This window comes from Populus trichocarpa, chromosome 17 (genome assembly GCF_000002775.5).
Source record: "Populus trichocarpa isolate Nisqually-1 chromosome 17, P.trichocarpa_v4.1, whole genome shotgun sequence".
Taxonomy (NCBI): domain Eukaryota; kingdom Viridiplantae; phylum Streptophyta; class Magnoliopsida; order Malpighiales; family Salicaceae; genus Populus; species Populus trichocarpa.
Genome location: NC_037301.2, coordinates 8913046 through 8938884, shown reverse-complemented (window position 1 = coordinate 8938884; position 25839 = coordinate 8913046). Strand labels below are relative to the sequence as shown.

The following is a 25839-nucleotide window of genomic DNA, read 5'->3' as shown; positions in this document are numbered from 1 at the left end:
GGACCTCCATCGAGCTCCAAAGAAGGTGAACTAAATACACAAATTAATTCAGAAAAAGGTGGCCTCTAAAGATAAATAATTGTCCATTACGAGGCAATATTCAGCGATTATTCATTCATTTTCTGGAGCAATATATTGCAACCGACAACAGAAAGAAGAAACGACCTTCTCTGACTTTGAAACTACCTCAAAAGCAGTCTCGAGACACGTACATAATGTACTTGTTGTGTTTTTGTCGTGAAAATTATCTAGAAAGTAGAGAACTTGAACAACATGTAATGCTTGTAGGGCTTCCCTGGATTCACAATCTGTGAAGGGAAGTTGGGATGGTTAACAGAATCAGGAAATCCTTGAGTCTCTAGACATAGAGCTCCATGAGGTTTATACATAAAACCACCTTTTCCCTTCACGTTCAAAGTGTTGCTGGTGAAGAACTGCACGCCAGGTTGATTGGTTAATATCTCCATTGCTCTTCCAGATTTCTCGTCATGCACAATTGCTGCTTTCCTCAACTTCTTGTTTCCACTTCCATCAAGTGCGTAGTTGATGTCATAGCCTTTAGGGAGTTCGTTGATCTTGCTGCCAATGGTGTTAGGCTTGAGAAAATCATATGGTGTTTCTTTCACTGTCACAATCTTTCCTGTAGGAATGAGCTTACTGTCAACAGGAGTGTAACGCGAAGCAAAAATCTGAATTTTTTCTGACAAGATATCGCCACTATTGTGGCCACCAAGGTTCCAAAAGGCATGGTTTACTAGATTAACCGGCGTGGCCTTGTTTCTAGCTTTTGCTTCCATTGTTATACACAGTTGGTTGTCTCCAAGGAGCTTGTAGCTTGTTTCTACAAGGAGATCACCAGGGAATCCTGTGAATATGAAAATAATCTTCACATTAAGTGTGTCATTCATGCTCTTAGATATATCATAGATGTTATATGTGAGCCTCTATAGTGTGGAAAATTAAAACTATGGCCTTAACAGACTATATGTGTTCTTACCTTGTTCACCATCAAAGCTGTGATAAGCAAAAACAATGTAAGGAACAAGACCATCTGGGCTATACTTTTTCACTTTCCAAACAACCTTACTGAATCCTATAGGCCCGCCTGATATCCACATAAGCAAGCAATTCGTTCAGAAAGAAACAAGAAATCTCATCAAATTAGTAAAAAAGCAATCTGAGGAAATTAAGCTTCCACTTTGCTAGGTGTAATATGATGTAAGGTTACCATGAATCGTGTTATTCCCTGAATTAGCAGGTAGTTTGTAAACAGTTCCATTCAAGGTAAACTGGGCATTAGAGATTCTATTGGCAACCCGTCCCACAGTGGCCCCAAAAGGTGATGAAGCATTCTGCACAAATTAAGTCTATTAATTTCATAGATAATTCAAGGGAAATTATAAATGGAAAATCTTAGTACTTGACATGAAACAAAGCATAAAGTGTCTGACAAAATGCACTAACAGACAGAACAGTTTCTGTATGTCAGAAATGAATTTACTTTTTTCTTTTTTCTTTTTTTTCTTTTTTTCTTTTTGCAGAAAAAGCAATAATTCGAAAGACCAAACATTTGTTAAGAAGAACAAAACAATTATTAAAGTATAAAATGGGTCATGCTATTTTTCTTACATGTTAAAATCTTCTCTAATTAACCGATAATTTAGAACTTAAAACCCTATTCTAAGTAGTCTCAAATAAACAGTTTTTTGTGTGTACTTTTGACAAGATTGAATGCTGGGAAAAAAACAATAACAGAAGTTCTCTCTATGTATGTATAGGTTTTTGTTAGGATTTTTTTTTTTTTATCTATTATTAACCCTAGTTCTTGCAGGACACTGTCCTTCTGTGTTCTTCTTTTCCCCCTACCATATGTAATTAGTTAATATTTGATATTATGATGTAATGTATTTTTTTAAATTAATTTTAATTAAAAATATATTAAAATAATATTTTTTATATATTTTTTAATTTTTATATTAGTATATCAAAATCATATAAGAACACTTAAAAAACAATCAATTTAATGATTTTTCATGCAAAAAACAATTTGAAAAGTACTTTAAAAATAAAAAAAACAAACAATTATTTAGTATCTATTTGACATTGTGGTAGATTTTGTTTTTCAAATTACATTTTACCTAAAAATATTAAATTGATATTTTTTAAATATTTTTTTATAATTTTAATATACTAATATAAAAAAAATATTTCACAATACCAAACACATTAATAATTTTTCAATATCTATATAAAAAATATATATATTAAAAAAACAAACAAAGTGGAATTTGGAAATGTCAAGGTCAATTATCATGGTCTTACAGTTAATTACCTTTGAAAGGTCATAGGTAAAATATATTAAAATTATCTAAAAATATTATTTTAATAATTTTTCACAAAAAAATCAATTTGAAAAATACTTTAAAAAGTAGAAATGAACAATCATTTAGTGTTCATTTAACATTGTACTAGTTTTTGTTTTTTTAATTTTTTTTTACCTAAAAAATATCAAATTGATATTTTTCTAAAAAATATAAAAAATATGATTAACATTTACAAATCACACTATTAGTTTTCTAATATAAATGTGTGTGTGTGGAATTTGGAAATGTCAAAGGTCAATTCTCATGGTCTTACAATTAATTACCTTCTTTGAAAAGTCATAGGCAAAGCATTTTGGCAAAGCAAAATTTGCGGCAGATTTAGCTACAACACATTTGTCTAATAGCAACTAGCTAGGGTGTGGGTGCAGGTGTAGTGGAATACTGTATAGCACTGCAGCGGGAGTCCTGCATGAGCAGCACCATGTGCTTGAATGTCCTTGAAAGAGACACAAACGGACAGACAGGCAGACAAAGGCCATTCCTATGGGAATCATTTTCCACAAGAAAGAATGCGAAATGATCCCTTCTTTCATAAACCCAAAACTAAAACATGAAAAACAAATTAAAGAGATAAAATCCTCACCATGAATTCCTCAATAGTATCAAAGCCAAGAGCAACATCACCTAGCTTTCCTGTCAAGTGTTCGTCAACAAGCAGACGTTATCAGCACAAGAACTCGTATTCTTTGAACTTGAGATCAATATATATAATAACAAACAGGAAATCTCAAGAGATTGAATTCACAAAATGGATCGAAGAAGACAACATACCATTTTTATCAGGGAGAACAAGGGAGATGATACGGGCACCATAATTGGTAAGCTTCATGCTGAGATTTCCCTTCTTGAGCTCGTATATCCCAATCTCTCCCCCCATTGCCGAGTCAATACAGGCACACCCAGAAATTACCAGTATGATAAAACAAAACAACGCAGAAAACTTGGCCATCTTCTCCACGCAGAATATGAAACAGGCTCGGTCTTTTATCTGAAGATACGAGTACTTAATTATATAAGAGATATTTATGGGTTTGCATTGGAGTTGAACGTGTGGAATAGAAAATAAAGATGCAGCGGTTTTCTTCCTTCCAATTTGTTCTTTCGACGATAGCCTGTGGTGTTGACCTGGTAATGGATCAACACAACAAGATTGTTAACTTCTACATTTGCGGACCCCACTATGAAAAGTAGACCATGCATGCTTGGCCCAAAGGGTGCTTAATTTCGGCATGCCCGAGTCACAGATTGGATATTTCTTTAGAAGCTCGTCCCTGGCCTTTCATGAACTTAATGGGCCCGTCATTTTCAACTCTCCAAGAATTGTGCCCTCGTTATGATAGGCGTCAAGTGCTTTGCGATATTTCTTTGGATCTTGTGTAAGCACGCTTTCAACTCTTGACTATAGCAATGCTATCATGTTCACGACTTGCCAACTCTTCAAAATATTTGGGCTTAACGTCTTGAAGAATGCAATGTACTCCCAAATGCATATTTTGGATTACGCCAATTGAAGATGCTTAAAAAAAAAAAATAGACATGATGAAATAGTAATACTGATAATTTGGCGGATGATATAGTAATTATAACCAAGGAATTCTTTCTTTAAATATTCTTAGGTATGATTGTGAGTCGGATTATAAGTTGTGTGACCTCATATTCTAGAACTAGAAAATTAATATACACACATGTAACAAAATATTCTATTAGTATAAAAATTCTTAGAAAATTGTTGTATTTTTATCGATATAAAAATCTTCAATTAATTTATTGATGAAAACTTGTCGTCGACAAGTGTCTCGTTGCTGATATCTTATCTGTTAGTAATTTTATCGGTTAGTTTTATACCAAAAAATTATTGTCATCAGTGATAAAAATAGGCATCGATCATTGTCTGTTCGCATATCTGATGGTAAATATTACCGATGGATTATCAACGAGTAAATTCATCGGTGATATATTGTGTGACACTAGGGGATTGGCCGACATGTTTTGTTGGTGAATCTGTTGGTTTATATCAAAACAATTCACAACTCTCTGTAATTCTTTGAGAAAAATGATCCTATTTGATCTACGATTTTTTTATGTCCATCAGTGATTTCGTTGGTGTTTTAGTTAATTAATTTTTTTAAAATGTTATCAAACAATGTAACATTAAACAACATTAAACAACTAATTTAAATTGAAGAACACATTTTATATTATTAATTTAACTATAAAAATCAATTACAAATGTCTATATATATTAATAAAAAGTTGGCTCGTAGGTGGAGGTGGAGGGAGAGGGAGAGGAAAATCTCTTAGAGGTCCATAAGGGGCAGGATAATTACTGTACAAGTATGTCATCAGCTCCTTTCATTGCTTCTTACTTTATTCTTTCTACTTTGCCTCCATTTCGATCCTTAGAGCACCAATTCATTGTTCAACCAACTCCTTAACAGTTGGTGATGGCTTCCTCGAGTCGGATTATGGGGTGCCTATGATCGAGACACTACAATCTTATGTCATATCTCGAGCCGTAATCATAAAGATACTATAAACCTGATTCCTATTGTGTCCACCTATTGCTCCAACTTCTAATCACAACTCTAGATTGTATTCTGGATGAGTTAAAGGGTCCTCTTTGTGTTTGGTAAGTATGTCACAGTTATATTATTCTTACATAAAAAAGTCAAAGATATGGATAAAAAATATTAGTCCAAACAATATAAAAAAATTTAAAAGTTTACTTACAATAAACAACTCCGCTGTCCATGAACTATTGCACCCTTTTTATTTATCTTCCCCCTCTGCATATGTGTTTCCATATATAACTCCATCAGAGTTTGCTCACGCTTAAGCTATATTGTTTGCAAAATAAATCAATAATTAAACGTTCTTCAAATAATAACTACCATTTTAAGAAAACTAATTAAAAATAAAATAGGCTCTTACCAGGCGTTTTGCATGGTTAGTACAAGGAAGTGACCCATTAATATACTTGATAATGAAACTGTGAGTCTCCTTGTTACTGTTTGAAAACTCGCTCCATGACTGTCTCCTAAAACCCTCTAACATCAAGAACTCTATATATCTCTCCCAATTACTTTCAATGATGTAAGGAGGTCTAAAAATCTTTCACACCTCAAAGACATCTGACTCGACTCTTCTCTTAGCATAAGTGTGCATGTCATACTAGAAATCACGTAACTTGGTTCAGAAGTTCGTTAAACTAAAAAAACATAATGATAAAAAATTACAATTTTACCAAAAATTATAAACTTAATACGTTATAACTTATCTAGTTGCGCTATGATTTTTCCTGACTTGTCTGGCAACCCTAGAGTTTGCACCATCCCACCAAAAATTTTTCTTATAATCATTGGAATAAAATAATTAATTTAAAAATTTAAAAACAAATGTATATTAACTAAAAGTATAGATTATATATGCACTGACCTTAAACTTCCCTCACAAAGCCTCAACCATAAGCATCCACTATGGATGCTCTCTAAGCTAGCTTTACTAAAATAGAGGCACTTTCATCGACGCTTTCATCATCGATGTTATCGTTCGCTCAACTTCTATAGTTGTGAGCCTGAAAATCAATTAATGAACTTTGAATTATATAAACACATGGTCATTAATTTAATGTTATGTTTGAAGAAAACAAATTTTCTTACATGGTTAAATCCACCTTCCATTCCATTATTAACTTGTTAGAATAAGAATCTCTGGCAGATAGGATGTCAGATCTGCGACTCATACTCAATGAGCCTACGCCATTAGCAAGTGCATAAAGTGTCTCTTCATGATTGACATCTAAATGCATCAAAGGCTCTCGAACACTACTTGAAAAAGCACAACTGCTATATTTAAACCTTATATTTTTTTTCCTGGCATCTACACAATATAACTAAATAATTAAGCATATTAAATTAAATTCTTAATCTATGGTTTATGATATTTCATTTTAATGCATATATTCATTTATAAAAAAATATTAGCAGCAAAGCTCTTATATGTGATCCCACCCAAAATCTAAATAAAAATACATATAACTAAATATAATAAATCAAATCATTTTCCACGATCAAATATCACAAATCATTAACAAAACTTACCCTCAATAACAAGAATATCAAGTATAAACAAACTCAATAACAATTCATTCACTAGAACAAACAAGTTATATTTACAAACCTAACATGTTGCATCTAGACCTAGACCTATGAGAACATATCTGAACACAAGCCTTCATTGAAGCATAGATATAATTGACCATAAGTAATAAGAAAGCTTAGCCTATGAGTCTTATTATTTAAAATTTGACAAGGCTTGTTTGTACAAAGATTTATAGTCAAAAATTGGCATTAGAAAATGGAAAAAAAAAGAGAACAAAAAAAAACAATATCATATATATATATATATATATATATATATATATATATATATATGTATTCCATTAATATAATTAATATGTCTCATTAATTCAAATTTTATTGAAATGAAAATGATGGATATTAAGATGATGAAAATGTTGGAACATTCAATAATCTATATAAATTTCCTGATTATTAATTGCCATAAGGCCTCTTTTAAAGAAAAAAAACAAAACAAATATAGAAGTGATTGGTAGTATTGAATGCCTAGTTAAAATCATCTAAGAGTTTAAGATATGATTGACTACTTTTTAGGACAAACTATTCAACAATTTACCATGACATGATGCCTAAAGGTATAATATACTTTCTATACATGATGATATGGTGACATTCAACAATAAAGCTTAACTTTCATTAATAGATTTAACAAGAATCAATATTATATATAAATTTGACTAGGGTTTTTAATTTGCTATGGTTATTGGTTCTAAATCAATTTAGTAGTTAAAAGATAATAACTTATGTTTGTTTCTATTAATCTTTTAGTCAATGGTTTTATCAGTTTCCATATACTAACCTCCGATCATGAGCAATTCCAATACATAACCCAATAGCCCAAAAGTCAAAAGCATATTCATTTAGGGGAAAGATAAGAAATAAAACATAACCAACACCTGAAACATAAGTCTAAATTGTAATTATGTACTTATCCATTGAAAGCATTTCAAATATATCTAAAGAGAGGGTTTTACAAACCTTAAGTAGTGGATAGATAGAGAGAGAGAGAGAGAGAGAGAGAGAGAGAGTTTGTGTCATCATCTAAAGAAAAGAGAGAGTCCTCACCACCCAATTCTAGAAAAAGAGAAAACATCAATCGCTTGGTAAAAAAGAAAGAGAGAAGAGAGAAGTAGAGACAGTATAAAGTTTAAGGAAAATGGGGGAAAGTCAGAGATTTCCTTGTATATCTAGGTTTGAATTCATCGGTGAGATCTTCTTTTGATAAGTCTGTCGGTGATTTAACATGTTAGCACATCACCAATAAAATCATCGATAAGATATTTTACAATAATCAATAAATTTATCGGTCATTTCAAAAATTTATAAAATCTTTTGAAAACCCTCAAATTCATTGATGAATTTCCATCTATATGTATTTTCATCAGTGAATCCAATCCTATGAATTCTTCCTTAAACTCTTTATAATTCTTTAATGATTTTTAATGTCCATTGATGAGTTCATTGCTTAGTACAATATCATCGATGAAATTTTTTTCCACCGTTGAATTCGTCTATTGGTTAAATCCCCTAAATTCTTCCCAAAACTCTCTATATTTCTCTAATGATTTTAGCGACTATTAGTGAGTACAATATCATCAATGGAATTTTATTTGCCAGTGTATCCATCTGTTGGTTAAAATTCTTAAATTCTTTTATAAACTCTCTGTAATTCTCCAATGATTTTAATGATTGTCGGTGAGACTGTCAATGAGTTACAATATCACCAACAAAATTATATCCAACTCTCTATAATTCTCTAATGATTTTAACATTCATCAATGAGTTTATCGGTAAGTTAAATCAACGATGGAGTCATCAATGGTTATTTAATAATTTATATATATATTTTTATTTTTGTTGGCTATTCCTTCAGTGAAGTTTTAAATTTTATTTTCTTATTTGTTGGTTATAATCCTTATTTAGCCTAATTAAGAAACAATAACATCTACATTCATAACTTATTCAATAACTCATTAAAACTACAAACAAAACAACAAACACTAGATAAAATTACAAAATACAATGCATTATATAATGACAATAAATATCTTAATTGCACAATGATATTTTATATCTAAAATCAGTTCAAATATACTGTTTAGTCGTCATCTTTATTTTATTCATCATTATTGTCAATAAATATCTTACGAGCAATTAAACTATAACTAAAAGGAGTCAGTGTTTTACTGTGGACTGCACTGTGCAGTCCACAGTAAAACACTGACTCCTTCCTTAGGCGTTTTGTTTTTTTTTTTTTTTTTTTTTTTTTTTTTTTTTTTTCTTTTTAAGGTTATCTAAGTTTTTTTTAATTTAGTTTGTTAATGTTTATTTTTTTATTTATTTAGTTATCAGACTTTCATGACACAAATACTGGGTTTAACAGATTAACATGGTTTGACGAGTTAACCCGGATTTTGTTTCTTTTTAATTAATTTTTTTTGTTTAGTTCAGTTTGTTAATATTCACTTTTTTTTATTTAGTTACCAGACATTCATGACACAGATCCCGGGTTTAACGGGTTAACTTGGTTTGACGAGTTAATATGAATTTTATTTTATTTTTTGCTTTTTTTTTCTTTTTAATTATTTTTTTTCGTTTCGTTTAGTTTAGTTTTTTAATGTTAAATTTCTTTCTATTTAGTTTTTTTTCTTCTTAGAGGTTTATTTTCTTTTATTTGTTATTTTTAATTAATTTTATTTAATTAATTTAGTTTATTAATATTAAATTTTTTTCTAAGTAGTTCTCGACTGATGCCTTTAGTTTTTTTTTTATGCCTTTGACTGTGAACTGCACAGTGCAGTCCACTGTGAAAAGGCTGATGCTTTTTTTTTTTAATTAATTTTTTTTGTTTAATTTAAATTGTTAATGTTAAATTTTTTTCTATTTAGTTATCAAACTTTCATTACACAGATTCTGGGTTTGACAGGTTAACCTGGTTTGACGAGTTAGCCCAGTTAATTCTGGGTTAACCCATTAATTTGTTTTTTTCTTTTTAACTATCAAGCTTTCACGATGCAAATTCAATGTATGACGGGTTAACCTGGTTTGAAGGGTTAACCCAATTAATTCATATTTTTTTTTCTTTTTTTTCATTAGTTTTTTTTTTCCTGTTGGTTTTTTTTTAACTAATTTATTAAATTATCACACTTTTATACACAACCTTGCAGCCAGACCCATGTCCAATGTTATTGGGTCTGGTATTGCAATCCAGACACTTTTATGCTAAGGGTTAACCCAAGTTTAATGTTATTATTAATATTATAAACATTACTCTTGGATCAGGCGTTGCAACCAAACCTGAGACTCTTGGGTATAACTTTGTAAAAAAACCTAATACTTTTAGATCTTAACTATTTTTAAAATGCAAAAAATAATTGACCCGCGGCTAGTGCAGTCCACAGTAAAACACTGACTCCTTCCTTAGGCGGTTTTTTTTTTTTTTTTTTTTTTTAAGGTTATCTAAGTTTTTTTAGCTGTTTTTTTTATGTTTTTTGGGATTTTTTTTTGCTTTTTTCTTTATTTTTTTTAATTAATTTTTTTCGTTTAGTTTAGTTTGTTAATGTTAAATTTCTTTCTATTTAGTTATTAGACTTTCATGACACATATCTCGAGTTTCACGGGTTAACCTGGTTTCACGGGTGAACCCAGTTAATTCCGGGTTGACCCGTCAATTTTTTATTATTATTATTTTCATAAATGTTTTTTTTTTAAGGTTATCTAAGTTTTTTTAGCTGTTTTTTTTATGCTTTTTGGGATTTGTTTTGCTTTTTTCTTTATTTTTTTTAATTACTTTTTTTCGTTTAGTTTAGTTTGTTAATGTTAAATTTCTTTCTATTTAGTTATTAGACTTTCATGACACATATCTCGAGTTTCACGGGTTAACCTGGTTTCACGGGTGAACCCAGTTAATTCCGGGTTGACCCGTCAATTTTTTATTATTATTATTTTCATAAATGTTTTTTTTTTAAGGTTATCTAAGTTTTTTTAGCTGTTTTTTTTATGCTTTTTGGGATTTGTTTTGCTTTTTTCTTTATTTTTTTTAATTACTTTTTTTCGTTTAGTTTAGTTTGTTAATGTTAAATTTCTTTCTATTTAGTTATTAGACTTTCATGACACATATCTCGAGTTTCACGGGTTAACCTGGTTTCACGGGTGAACCCAGTTAATTCCGGGTTGACCCGTCAATTTTTTATTATTATTATTTTCATAAATATTTTTTTTTAATTTAGTTTGTTAATGTTTATTTTTTTATTTATTTAGTTATCAGACTTTCATGACACAAATACTGGGTTTAACAGATTAACATGGTTTGACGAGTTAACCCGGATTTTTTTTCTTTTTAATTAATTTTTTTTGTTTAGTTCAGTTTGTTAATATTCACTTTTTTTTATTTAGTTACCAAACATTCATGACACAGATCCCAGGTTTAACGGGTTAACTTGGTTTGACGAGTTAACATGAATTTTATTTTATTTTTTGCTTTTTTTTTCTTTTTAATTATTTTTTTTCGTTTCGTTTAGTTTAGTTTGTTAATGTTAAATTTCTTTCTATTTAGTTTTTTTTCTTCTTAGAGGTTTTTTTTCTTTTATTTGTTATTTTTAATTAATTTTATTTAATTAATTTAGTTTATTAATATTAAATTTTTTTCTAAGTAGTTCTCGACTGATGCCTTTAGTTTTTTTTTTATGCCTTTGACTGTGAACTGCACAGTGCAGTCCACTGTGAAAAGGCTGATGCTTTTTTTTTTAATTAATTTTTTTTGTTTAATTTAAATTGTTAATGTTAAATTTTTTTCTATTTAGTTATCAAACTTTTATTACACAGATTCTGGGTTTGACAGGTTAACCTGGTTTGACGAGTTAGCCCAGTTAATTCTGGGTTAACCCATTAATTTGTTTTTTTCTTTTTAACTATCAAGCTTTCACGATGCAAATTCAATGTATGACGGGTTAACCTGGTTTGAAGGGTTAACCCAATTAATTCATATTTTTTTTTCTTTTTTTTCATTAGTTTTTTTTTTCCTGTTGGTTTTTTTTTAACTAATTTATTAAATTATCACACTTTTATACACAACCTTGCAGCCAGACCCATATCCAATGTTATTGGGTCTGGTATTGCAATCCAGACACTTTTATGCTAAGGGTTAACCCAAGTTTAATGTTATTATTAATATTATAAATATTACTCTTGGATCAGGTGTTGCAACCAAACCTGAGACTCTTGGGTATAACTTTGTAAAAAACCCTAATACTTTTAGATCTTAACTATTTTTAAAATGCAAAAAATAATTGACCCGCGGCTAGTGCAGTCCACAGTAAAACACTGACTCCTTCCTTAGGCGGTTTTTTTTTTTTTTTTTTTTTTTTTTTTTAAGGTTATCTAAGTTTTTTTAGCTGTTTTTTTTTTATGTTTTTTGGGATTTTTTTTTTCTTTTTTCTTTATTTTTTTTAATTAATTTTTTTCGTTTAGTTTAGTTTGTTAATGTTAAATTTCTTTCTATTTAGTTATTAGACTTTTATGACACATATCTCGAGTTTCACGGGTTAACCTGGTTTCACGGGTGAACCCAGTTAATTCCGGGTTGACCCGTCAATTTTTTATTATTATTATTTTCATAAATATTTTTTTTTAATTTAGTTTGTTAATGTTTATTTTTTTATTTATTTAGTTATCAGACTTTCATGACACAAATACTGGGTTTAACAGATTAACATGGTTTGACGAGTTAACCCGAATTTTTTTTCTTTTTAATTAATTTTTTTTGTTTAGTTCAGTTTGTTAATATTCACTTTTTTTTATTTAGTTACCAGACATTCGTGACACAGATCCCGGGTTTAACGGGTTAACTTGGTTTGACGAGTTAACATGAATTTTATTTTATTTTTTGCTTTTTTTTTCTTTTTAATTATTTTTTTTCGTTTCGTTTAGTTTAGTTTGTTAATGTTAAATTTCTTTCTATTTAGTTTTTTTTCTTCTTAGAGGTTTTTTTTCTTTTATTTGTTATTTTTAATTAATTTTATTTAATTAATTTAGTTTATTAATATTAAATTTTTTTCTAAGTAGTTCTCGACTGATGCCTTTAGTTTTTTTTTTATGCCTTTGACTGTGAACTGCACAGTGCAGTCCACTGTGAAAAGGCTGATGCTTTTTTTTTTTAATTAATTTTTTTTGTTTAATTTAAATTGTTAATGTTAAATTTTTTTATATTTAGTTATCAAACTTTCATTACACCGATTCTGGGTTTGACAGGTTAACCTGGTTTGACGAGTTAGCCCAGTTAATTCTGGGTTAACCCATTAATTTGTTTTTTTCTTTTTAACTATCAAGCTTTCACGATGCAAATTCAATGTATGACGGGTTAACCTGGTTTGAAGGGTTAACCCAATTAATTCATATTTGTTTTTCTTTTTTTTCATTAGTTTTTTTTTTTCCTGTTGGTTTTTTTTTAACTAATTTATTAAATTATCACACTTTTATACACAACCTTGCAGCCAGACCCATGTCCAATGTTATTGGGTCTGGTATTGCAATCCAGACACTTTTATGCTAAGGGTTAACCCAAGTTTAATGTTATTATTAATATTATAAACATTACTCTTGGATCAGGCGTTGCAACCAAACCTGAGACTCTTGGGTATAACTTTGTAAAAAAACCTAATACTTTTAAATCTTAACTATTTTTAAAATGCAAAAAATAATTGACCCGCGGCATCGCGCGGGGCATGTAACTAGTATGATCTATTCAGGGATTATTCATTCATTTTCTAGAGCAATATATTGCATCAGACATTAAAAAGAAGAAACGACATCCTCCGACTTTGAAACTACCGAAAAGCAGTCTCGAAACACGTACATAATGTACTTGTTGTGTTTATGTCGTGAAAATTATCTAGAAAGTAGAGAACTTGAACAACATGTAATGCTTGTAGGGCTTCCCTGGATTCACAATCTGTGAAGGGAAGTTGGGACGGTTAACAGAATCAGGAAATCCTTGAGTCTCTAGAGATAGAGCTCCATGAGGTTTATACATAAAACCACCTTTTCCCTTCACGTTCAAAGTGTTGCTAGTAAACAACTGCACACCAGGTTGATTGGTTAATATCTCCATTGCTCTTCCAGACTTCTCGTCATGCACAATTGCTGCTTTCCTCAACTTCTTGTTTCCACTTCCATCAAGTGCGTAGTTGGTGTCATAGCCCTTAGGGAGTTCGTTGATCCTGCTGCCAATGGTGTTAGGCTTGAGAAAATCATAGGGTGTTTCTTTCACTGTCACAATTTCTCCTGTAGGAATGAGCGTACTATCAACAGGAAGGTAACGCGAAGCAAAAATCTGAATTTTTTCTGACAAGATATCGCCACTATTGTGGCCACCAAGGTTCCAAAAGGCATGGTTGACTAGACAAACCGGCGTGGCCTTGTTTAGAGCTTTTGCTTCCATTGTTATACACAGTTGGTTGTCTCCAAGGAGCGTGTAGCTTGTTTTTACAAGGAGATCACCAGGGAATCCTGTGAATATGAAAATAATCTTCACATTAAGTGTGTCATTCATGCTCTTAGATATATCATAGATGTTATATGTGAGCCTCTCTGGTGTGGAAAATTAAAACTATGGCCTTAATTAATACAGACTATATGCTCTTACCTTGTTCACCATCAAAGCTGTGATAAGCAAAGACAATGTGAGGAACAGGACCATCTGGGCTGTACTTTTTCACTTTCCAAACAACCTTACTGAATCCTATAGGCCCGCCTGATATCCACATAAGCAAGCAATTCGTTCAGAAAGAAACAAGAAATCTCATGAAACTGGTAGAAAAGCAATCTGAGGAAATTAAGCTTCCACTTTGCTAGGTGTAATATGATGTAAGGTTACCATGAATCGTGTTATTCCCTGAATTAGCAGGTAGTTTGTAAACAGTTCCATTCAAGGTAAACTGAGCATTAGAGATTCTATTGGCAACCCGTCCCACAGTGGCTCCAAAGGGTGATGAAGCATTCTGCACAAAGTCTATCAATTTCATAGTATAATTCAAGGGAAATTATAAATGGAAAATCTTAGTACTTGACATGAAAGAAAGCATAAAGTGTCTGACAGAAACACACCAACAGACAGAACAACTTCTGCATGTCAGAAGTGAATTTACTTTTCCTTCAAATAAACCGCAAAATTTTACAAATATGCATTGATTCTTCTTTAAGTCTTCATGAACCAGATCATTCCCCCGCATGTGTTGTTTTCCTTGTTGAGGTTGTACTGTGTGCTTGTGTTATGTAGGCATGAGTGATCATGGCTTAATATAGGGACTTGATATGAGGCTTAGTCCCTGGGATTGTTCCATATTCTAGAGTTAAGTGTTTCTATAAACAGAATTATGTTGATTTATGTCATTAATGAAATTACTATCTTTTTATTTATAAAAAATTAATTAATTTCTTATCAATATGGGATTGCAATGCTAATATATATTCTTTATGGTGTTATTTTTGTTTTTATAATAGATAACTGAATAAATAAAACAAGGATTGAAATTTAACTGAATTAACTTTTTTTTTCCAATCCATGCATGTAAGTATAAAGAAAACCTCAAAGGGAAGACTTTTTTTTTTTTTTTCATAGGTTAATGCAGAAAACAATAATTTGAAAGACGAAACATTCGTTAAGAAGAACAAAACAATTATTAAAGTATAAAATGGGTCATGCTATTTTTCTTACATGTTAAAATCTTTTCTAATTAATTGATAATTTAGAACTTAAAACCTTATTCTAAATAGTCTCAAATAAACAGTTTTTTTTGTTTACTTTTGATAGGATTGAAATGCTGGAAAAAAACAATAACAAAAGTTCTCTCTATGTATATATAGGTTTTTGTTAGGAATGTTTTTTATTATCTATTAATATTAACCCTAAGAACTAGGACACTGCCCTTCTATGTTCTTCTTTTCCCCTAAAATAAGTAATTAGTTAATTTTTGATATTATGATGTAATGTGTTTTTTAAAATTAGTTTTAATTAATAATATATTAAAATGTTAGTTTTTATATATTTTAAATTTTTATATCAGTGCATTAAAATCATATAAAAACACTTAAAAAATCAATTTAATGATTTTTCAGGTAAAAAATAATTTGTTTACCAAACAAATTAAATTAATATTTTTAAATTATTTTTTATAATTTTAATATATACTAATATAAAAAAATATTTCACAATACCAAACACATTATTAATTTTACAATATATATATATATATATATATATTAGAAAACAAACAAAGTGGAATTTGAAATGTCAAGGTGAATTCTCATGGCCTTACAATTAATTACATTTGAAAAGTCATAGGCCAAAATTTGTCTTTATACCGAAGGGAAAGGCATTTAAAAAAGAGTGCCTTCGCATTTTGGCAAAGGCGCTGCAAAATTTGCGGCAGATTTAGCTGCAACACATGTGTCTAATAGCTAGGGTTGTGAAATTAATTCAGAATAATATAAAAGAAATATATATATATATATATATATATATATATATATATATATATATATATATATAAAGAAGGGTTGAATTTTTATTAATTTATTTATTTTAAAGTGTTTAAATTAATCTAAATATAAAAAGATTATATATAAGTTAAATTGAATATATTATTCTATCATCATTGACAAATAAAAAAATATTAAATATATTATTTAACAAAGGATGTGGGTGCAGGTGTAGTGGAATACTGTATAGCACCGCAGCGGGAGTGCTGCATGAGCAGCACCATGTGCTTGAATGTCCCTAGAGAGACACAAACGGAAAGACAGGCAGACAAAGGCCATTCCTATGGGAATTATTTTGCACAAGAAAGAATGCGAAATGATCCTTCTTTCATAAACAGAAAACTAAAACATGAAAAGCAAATTAAAGAGAGAAAATCCTCACCATGAATTCCTCAATAGTATCAAAGCCAAGAGCAACATCACCTAGCTTTCCTGTCAAGTGTTCGTCAACAAGCAGACGTTATCAGCACAAGAACTCGTATTCTTTGAACTTGAGATCAATATATATAATAACAAACGGGAAATCTCAAGAGATTGAATTCACAAAATGGATCGAAGAAGACAACATACCATTTTTATCAGGAAGAACAAGGGAGATGATACGGGCACCATAATTGGTAAGCTTCATGCTGAGATTTCCCTTCTTGAGCTCGTAAATCCCAATCTCTCCCCCCATTGCCGAGTCAATACAGGCACACCCAGAAATTACCAGTATGATAAAACAAAACGACGCAGAAAACTTGGCCATCTTCTCCACGCAGAATATGAAACAGGCTCGGTCTTTTATCTGAAGATACGAGTACTTAATTATATAAGAGATATTTATGGGTGTGCATTGGAGTTGAACGTGTGAAATAGAAAATAAAGATGCAGCGGTTTTCTTCTTTCGACGATAGCCTATGGTGTTGACCTGGTAATGGATCAACACAACAAGATTGTTAACAAATAAAGGGTGCTCAATTTCGGCATGCCCGAGTCACAGATTGGATATTTCTTTAGAAGCTCGTCCCTGGCCTTTCATGAACTTAATGGGCCCGTCATTTTCGTATCTCCAAGAATTGTGCCCTCGTTATGATAGGCGTCAAGTGCTTTGCGATGTTTCTTTGGATCTTGTGTAAGGTATCACGCTTTCAACTCTTGACTATAGCAATGCTATCATGTTCACGACTTGCCAACTCTTCAAAATATTCGGGCTTAACGTCTTGAAGAATGCAATGTACTCCCAAATGCATATTTTGGATTATTGCTTAAAAAAAAAAAAAAATAGACGTCATTTGAGTCAAATTTGAGACTCCTCTGTTGAAGTATGTAATCATCGACAAAGTCATTTGTCCATTAATGTGTGGTAAACTCAAATCATACTGATAATTTGGCGGATGATATAGTAATTATGACCAAGGAATTCTTTCTTCAAATATTCTGAGCTATAGAGCTGGTGATGGCTGTCTCGGATTACGAGGTGAAATCAAGACACTATAATCTAACCTTATATTCTAGAATTATAAAATTGATATACACACATGTAACAAAATATTCTATCACTATAAAATTCTTAGAAAATTGTTCTATTTTTATCGATATAAAAATCATTAATGAATTTACCGATAAAAACTTATCGTCGACAAGTATCTCCTCAATGATGTCTTATCCGTTAGTAATTTTATTGGTTAGTTTTATACCAAAAAATTATTGTCATCAGTGATAAAAATAGGCATCGACCATTGTCTGTTGGCATATCTGATGGTAAATATTACCGATGGATTATCAACGAGTAAATTCATCGGTGATATATCGTGTGTCACTAACGGATTGGCCAATATGTTTTGTTGGTGAATCTGTCGGTTTAGATCAAAATAATTCACAACTTTCTGTAATTCTTCGAGAAAAATGATCCTTTTTGACCGACGAAATCACTAACTTTTTTTTTGTATGTCCATCGGTAATTTCATTGGTGTTTTAGTTAATTAATTTTTTTAAAATGCTATCAAACAATGTAACATTAAACAATAGTAAACAATAGTAAACAACTAATTTAAATTGAAGAACACAATTTATATTATTAATTTAACTATATAAATCAATTACAAATGTCTATATATATTAATAAAAAGTTGGCACTGCTGGTGGAGGGGGATGGGGAGGGGGAGGGGGAGGAAAATATCTTGGAGGTCCATAAGGGGCAGGATAATTATTGTACAAGTATGCCATCAGCTCTTCTCATTGTTTCTTACTTTATTCTTCCTACTTTGCCTCCATTTTGGTCCTTAGAGCACCAATTCATTGTTCAACAAACTCCTCAACACCTGGTGATGCCTTCCTTGAGTCGGATTATGGGGTGCCTATGATCGAGACACTACAATCTTACCTCATATCTCGAGCCGTGATTATAAAAATACCATAAACCTGATTCCTATTGTGTCCACCTATTGCTCCAAGTTCCAACCACAACTCTAGATCGTACTATGGATGGGTTGAAGGGTCCTCTTTGTGTTTGGTATGCATGTCACTGTTATATTATTCCTACATAAAAAAGTCAAAGATATGGATAAAAAAATTAGTCCAAACAATATAAAAAAATTTCAAAGTTTACTTACAATAAACAACTCGGTTGTCCATGAACTATTGCACCCTTTTTATTTATCCTCCTTCCGTATATTTGTTTTCATATATAACTCCATCAAAGTTGGCTTACGCTCGAGCTATATTGTCTGCAAAATAAATCAATAGTTAAACGTTCTTCAAATAATAACTATCATTTTAAGAAAACTAATTAAAAATAAAATAGACTCTTACCAGGCGCTTTGCATGGTTAGTAAAAGGAAGTGACCCATTGATATGCTTGATAATGGAACTGTGAGTCTCCTTGTTTCTGTTTGAAAACTCGCTCCGTGATTGTCTCCTATAACCCTCTAACATCAAGAACTCTTGATATCTCTCTCAATTACATTTAGTGATATGAGGAGGTCTAAAAATCTTTCACACCTCAAAGTCATCTTACTCAACTCTTCTCTTAGTGTATGTGTACATGTCATACTAGAAATCATGTAACCTGGTTCAAAAGTTTGTTAAACTAAAAAAAATAATGATAAAAAATTACAATTTTACCAAAATTTATAAACTTAACATGTTAAAACTTATCTAGTTGCGCTATGATTTTTCCTGACTCGTCTAACAACCCTAGAGTTTGCACCATCCCACCAAAAAAATTTCTTATAATAATTGGAATAAAATAATTAATTTATAAATTTAAAAACAAATGTATATTAACTAAAAGTATAGATTATATATGCATTAACCTTAAACTCCCCCCACAAAGCCTCATCCACAAGCATCCACTGGATGATCTTTAAGCTGGCTATACTAAAATAGAGGCACTTTCATCGATGCTGTCATTGTCGATATTATCGTTCGCTCAACTTCTATAGTTGTGAGCCTGAAAATCAATTAATTAACTTCAAATTATATAAACACATGGTCATTAATTTAATGTTATGTTTGAAGAAAACAAATTTTCTTACATGGTTAAATCCAGCTTCCATTCCATTATTAACTTGTTAGAATAAGAATCTCTGGCAGATGGGATGTCAAATTTGCGACCCATACTCAATGAGCCTACGCCATTAGTAGGTGCATTAAATGCATCTTTATGATTGACATCTAAATGCATCAAAGGCTCTAGAACACTACTACTTGAAAAAGCACAACCGCTATATTTGAACCCTTTATTTTTTTCTCTACATCTAAACAATATAACTAAAAAATTAAGCATGTTCAATTAAATTCTTAATCTATGGTTTATGGTTTTTCATTTTAATGCATCTTTTCATTTATATATATATATAAAAATTAACAGCAACTCTCTTATATGTGATCCCACCCAAAATCTAAATATAAATACATATAACTAAATGCAATGAATCAAATCATTTTCCACGATCAAATATCACAAATAATCAACAAAACTTACCTACAATAACAAGGATATCAAGTATAAACAAACTTAATAACAATTCATTCACTAGAACAAACAAGTTATATTTACAAACCTAACATGTTGCTTCTGGACCTAGACCTATGAGAACATATCTAAACATAAGCCTTCATTGAAGCATAAATATCATTGACCATAAGTAATAAGAAAGCTTAGCCTATGAGTCTTATTATTTAAAATTTGACAAGGCTTGTTTGTACAAAGATTTATAGTTAAAAATTGGCATTAGAAAATGGGAAAAAAAATGAACTAGAAAAACAATATATATACATTCAACGCATCATGAATGACATATTCAATGCACATTCAAAATTCTACATTGTTTACATTGATGACGTGTTCATTTTTTCACATTCCATAGAACAACATTTCAAGCATCTACATACCTTCTTCCATACTGCCAAACAAAATGGTTTAGTTGTTTCTAAAACAAAAATTTCTCTTTTTCAAACCCGTGTTCGTTTCCTAGGTCATTACATCTGCCAAGGTACCGTAACACCAATAGAGAGATCTTTGAACTTTACAAATAAGTTTCCTAACAAAATCACTGATAAAACCCAATTGCAAAGATTTTTAGGCAGTCTTAATTATGTTTTGGACTACTATCCCAATATCAGTCGTCTATCCAAACCCTTACATGACAGATTAAAAACTAACCCCATTCCTTGGTCTGACCTCCATACCAACCTGGTCAAACAGATTAAGAAACAGGTCCAAACTATTCATCTCCTCCATTTAGCTAACCCTTTAGCTTCTAAGATTGTAGAGATTGACGCCTCTGACCTAGGGTATGGTGGGATTCTTAAACAGCTACAAGATAACAAAGAACAAATACTCCAGTATACATCTGCCCACTAGAATGACTGCCAGAAAAATTACTCTACTATAAAAAAGGAGATCCTTTCAATTGTTCTTTGTATTACAAAATTTCAAAGTGATTTATTAAATCAAAAATTTCTCTTGCATGTGGACTGCAAATCTGCAAAAGAAGTTCTCCAAAAAGATGTCCAAAATCTTGCTTCCAAATAGATTTTTGCCCGATGGCAAGCCATTTTAAGTATTTTTGATTTCGATATTGTTTACATTAAAGGAGAATCAAATTCCATCCCTGATTTTCTAACCCGAGAATTCCTTCAAAACAGGTCTTGATGCCTCCTAAAGCAAAAGCCAAAGACAAGGGAAAAGCCCCTCAAACACAGCCTACAAAACCAGAGAGCCCCAAGCCTTCTATAAAACTCATGTCTTCAGCCATCCTAGCCGACAAACCTATCAAATCTTGGTATGAGGCAGTTATTGAAGACGAAGAAACTACAAAACCACCACAGCTACAAACAGACGCAGTTCAACATTGGGTTGACACTATCCAAATCGCCATAATTACTCCTGGCATTGCAAAAAGTGTCCCAACAAGCCTCCAGTGACTCCGTATCTCAAACATGTAGTATTTCCAAATCACTTTCAAAACCCCAAGGAGACATTTCATCTTCAAAACCCCTCCTTTCCTTACAACAAACCAGTTTTCCAAAAATCAAATCCAAATATATTTTCAAAACTGCTTTCCAAAATATTTTAACTATGGAAGAAGGATTTTACCATGAAAACCCTTCCATTGCTGCTTCAAAAATTTTCCCTCCAAAATGGCATGATTACTCCATATCAAGCACATCATAATTGTATTACTTCCAAAATCAATAACACTAAACTTGTTTTTCCATTCTTAGAGAAATCTAAGACTAGAAATTTAAATTTGATTAAAGCATGTTCCATACATACCTATCATATCAATGCACTGATTCATGGGAAACAATTACATCTACATGATTTACAAAACCATGTTTCTTTTTATCGTATCAACAAACAATTACAAAGTTCTCATTTACAAAAGAAAATCATTGATTTCTAAAATAAGATTGAACAACAGATATGTTCAGACTTACCTAATGCTTTCTGGAAGCTAAAACAACACATCGTTGATCTTCCTTATGAAGATACATTTTCAAAAAAACTTATACCTATAAAAGCAAGACCTATACAAATAAATGCTGATTTAGAACATCATTGCAGACTTGAAATCCGCGATCTCGAGTCTAAAGGTCTTATCCAAAAGTCTCGCTCACCCTGGTCGTGTGCGGCCTTTTATGTCAATAAAAATTCTAAAATCAAAAGGGGCACACCAAGACTTGTGATCAACTACAAACCTCTAAATTCTGCTTTAAAATGGATCAGGTGTCCAATCCCCAACAAAAAAGATTTATTACAAAAATTGCACTCCGCATTCATATTTTTAAAGTTTGACATGAAATCTGGATTTTGGCAAATCCATTGCTGCTCTGATACCAGATAAAAAGCAGATATAAGCAGAGTATTCAGTACATGGCGTTGTTATACCTGAGAATGATCTAAAAGATCGGGTCACAGGTTTCCAGCCTATATACTGATTTTATAAAAGAACAAGAACAAAGAAAAGTGGAATATATACAGATTTTTGATGCGAATGAACAAGGCAAGACCAACAATGTCAGGATCTTTGATCAAACACAAAGCATACTTAAATATAACAAGAATAAAAAAAAAGAATAAGAACAGATATAATAAGAATGTAGATAAAAATAAGATTAGCCTACTTAAATTTGTAACGAAAATTAATACAGGAGATATTGGTTACAGAGGAGAATGGAGATGGGTTACAGATATGAGTTACAGGGGAGAGTAAAATTTTCTGGGGAAAAATTGGTTTGTCTTCTGTGGATTTTGAAGTGGCCTTTTATAGACGAATTGGCATGGAAGGGGCCAAACTATCCTGATGAAAAAGCTCTTCAGCTCCCATGTGAACCTATGTGGTATTGTCTGTCTTGATTGGATGACGTCAAAATAGAATTTGTCCATGTTTTTGGTGAAGCTTCCTTTATTGTCGTCTTGCTACCGACATTTGATTTGTTGGTTTGTGATAGCAGGTAACATTTGTAGAAAAAGGTCTAAAACAGATGGGCCTAAAGACAAAAGGACTCAAAACATATGAGTCTAAAAAGAAATGGGCGCTAAACAGATGAGCCTAAAAAAGCCTGAAATACTCAAAATATATGAATCTAAAAAGAAATGGGCGCTAAACAGATGTTTTTGGTGAAGCTTCCTTTTTTTTTTTTTTTTACCGTCGCTTGATAGATGGCAGGATACCAAAACAGTCATCTTCAATATCATTGCCAAGGGAAATGGTAGGAGATGTCGAGCCAGATGAGCTGGATTGGGACAAGACCGTTTCCGGGTCTTGGCTTTGTATAATTCCTTGTACTATTTATAGGTATTCTTCCTCAGTTCTAGCAGAGTCAAAGAGAGCTGCCGTTTGAGCCTTTCGGGCTAAAAACTTTGATTGAGGATGAGGATCAATGATGGGAGCTGTTTGATGTTTTTGTAACCATTCCGTAACAGCTAATTTTGAACTTTTAGACTCAGCTGCAAAGGAATCCCACCACTTGATTTTGAATTTGCGAACAAGTACTGGATGTCCGTTTTGTATATTATAATCATAGAACCATGAACATACCCACGGAATAAAAATTTTTATACAGAAGATAAGGAGGGAAGAAAACTTTCTTTTAGAAGGAGCTGGTTGGAAATTATTTTTGAAATGTAGATAACCACTTTTAACTAAAGGATGTTCTTTAAGGTAGTCAACATGACAACCATAAAAGTCCCACCATTGAAGGAACCAGAGGGGGAGATTTGTAGTATTCATGGTACTGTGGAAGTATAAAAGCCAAGAATGGCTATGATTTTGATTTTGGATGAGGAAGGCATTAAACCATGCATGTTGGTAATCCCAATATGTGTAGGTAGTATTGAAGTCTTGGGGGCTTGTTCGGTAGTGCATGGGGAAAGAGAGAGCTTGATGCAAGGGTTGACCCCAATCTTTAGGGTGGATGACTTTGTGAATAATGCATGTAGAGTATGCTGGTTCAGTGTGATCAGAATGATGAATTCTAATTAAATATTTCTTGGAAGATATTTGCGTTAGTACGTTTAAGAAATCATCTGGAATATGCTCAATATTTGTAAGTGTATGTGGTAATGCATGAGATTCAATGGTTTGATCTTCTGTATCAGACTCAATATTAGACTGGCTTTCAATTTTGGATAGAAGGTGTTGTAATATGGCAGAGTCTTTCTGTTGGGCTTGTTTGAGGGTTTGTAATTCAGATTTGAGGGTTTTTATTTCAGAATGTAATTCTAGAATGGTGACTGTGGTTTTGGATTTCTTTTTTTCAAGGATCTTTGTAAGGTCATAGGTATTGGTGCTGGTAGAAGGTAATATAGAGCGGTTAGGCGGGGGTTGCTCCGGTTGGCTGTCGTTTGATAGCCTCAAGAATGAATTCCTGATCTTGGGTCAAGACGTTGATTTGTTTGGAATTTGTAGAGGCATCTGACGTAGCACTGGTGGTTGCTATTTCATCGATTTGAAATTCTTCTTCAGAAGTGTCTGGAGGAGAGTGGTCAGTGTCTGTAGTCGCAATGTAGAGATTTTGTATTTGGTTGATGGTATCTTCATCTATTTGGAGTTCATGAAGTTTGGTATTGACCTTGCAGAAACGGGATGTATGTCCTTTCTGGTTACATTTATAACAGGTAATGTTTTTGGGGTCAAATTTTGTTTTGGGTTTCGACTGGAAAGGTTTATGGGGCTTGGTAAATTTGTAGGGCTTTTTGTAGTAAGGTTGATCTGGTTTAGAATAGAATTGTTGTTGGTTTTTATGTACCGATCATCGATAAGGAGGTCTCTGGCTCGAATATTTTTTGGGTTGTGAACAGTTTCCACTGCAAGAGGGTTTTTTGGTGGAAAGGTCGAACTGGTGGCAGAAACTACTAAGTTCTTGTCTGGTACGTTTCATTTCCCACTTTAGGTGCTTCTGGAGTTTAAGATCCTGACAGATTTTCAGACCTTCCTTTTGAGTAAAGCTTACAAGTTCACCATATGTGAGCTGGTCATATGGTATGGTTTTTGTTGTAAAGATATCTTTGATTTTGTTTCTAACCTTTTCTCCTAAGAGAATAGGTAGTCATGCAAGGAATTTTTCTTTCCAAAAGGGTTGGTTTGAATCTTCCCTAAGCATGACACGGGTAAGGAAGGTGTTTTTGTACCATTGAAAGTCACTTAGCTTCTTACATCTAAGGTTGGAAAGGAGTTCAACATTTTTGTCTTTCAAATGTGAAGGGTCTCCAACAAAATGTAAGGAAATTGTAAGAATAAGGGTTGACACAGCGTCTTGGATAGTGTTTCCGGATGGGTCAAGGATGGGTGTTTGGTCCTCATATGTTTGGAAGGAGTTTAGGATATCTAGGTGATCCTACCTCTGAATCTTCTGAAAGCAGAAGAATAGTACAAAGTGAAGAAATAACTATTGAAGACTTTACAAAAAACATTGATGACTGGAAAATTCCAAAATTTTCTTAAACACAGATTTATCAAAAATCTAAATATGATATTTTCAAAACAGATTTAACTATCAAAACTGAAGAACGAGATATTCAGCTTACCAAACCTTTTGAAACCATTCAACTCCTCTCTCAAAAATCCCTACAAAAACATCTAGCCCGAAACTATAAATATATTCATATTGGCCTTGTCCAAGTTGGAATAAAACCCCTTACAAAAGAAGGCTTTAAACACCTCCATTCTAGCTGTCCTCCGTGATGCTAGATTTCAAAACTTCCAAAACTCCCTCCTCAGTTCTATTGAGTCTAGCCTTTGTAGTGGTCCGGTATCATTCGACTGTTATCCAAACATAACCATATC

General features: G+C 31.8%; 1 protein-coding gene across 7 annotated transcripts; it reads right to left on the bottom strand.

The window, feature by feature from the left end:
* Positions 1-66: 66 nt before the first annotated feature.
* LOC18107299 (uncharacterized) lies at positions 67-17024 on the bottom strand. 7 transcript variants are annotated; one of them, XM_052448493.1, is made up of 6 exons: positions 16631-17024; positions 16443-16492; positions 14397-14520; positions 14166-14273; positions 13562-14029; positions 67-397 (listed from the first exon to the last, which is right to left on the bottom strand). In XM_052448493.1, the coding sequence occupies exons 1-6, from the start codon at positions 16806-16808 to the stop codon at positions 249-251; spliced, it is 1077 nt and encodes a 358-aa protein (XP_052304453.1). In that variant the 5' UTR covers positions 16809-17024; the 3' UTR covers positions 67-248. The 7 variants fall into 7 exon arrangements, with proteins under 7 accessions (XP_052304453.1, XP_052304449.1, XP_052304452.1 ...); XM_052448489.1 differs by having other exon boundaries at positions 67-445; positions 13610-14029; positions 16631-17019; XM_052448492.1 differs by lacking the exon at positions 13562-14029 and having other exon boundaries at positions 67-865; positions 16631-16986.
* Between the last annotated feature and the right edge of the window lie 8815 nt (positions 17025-25839).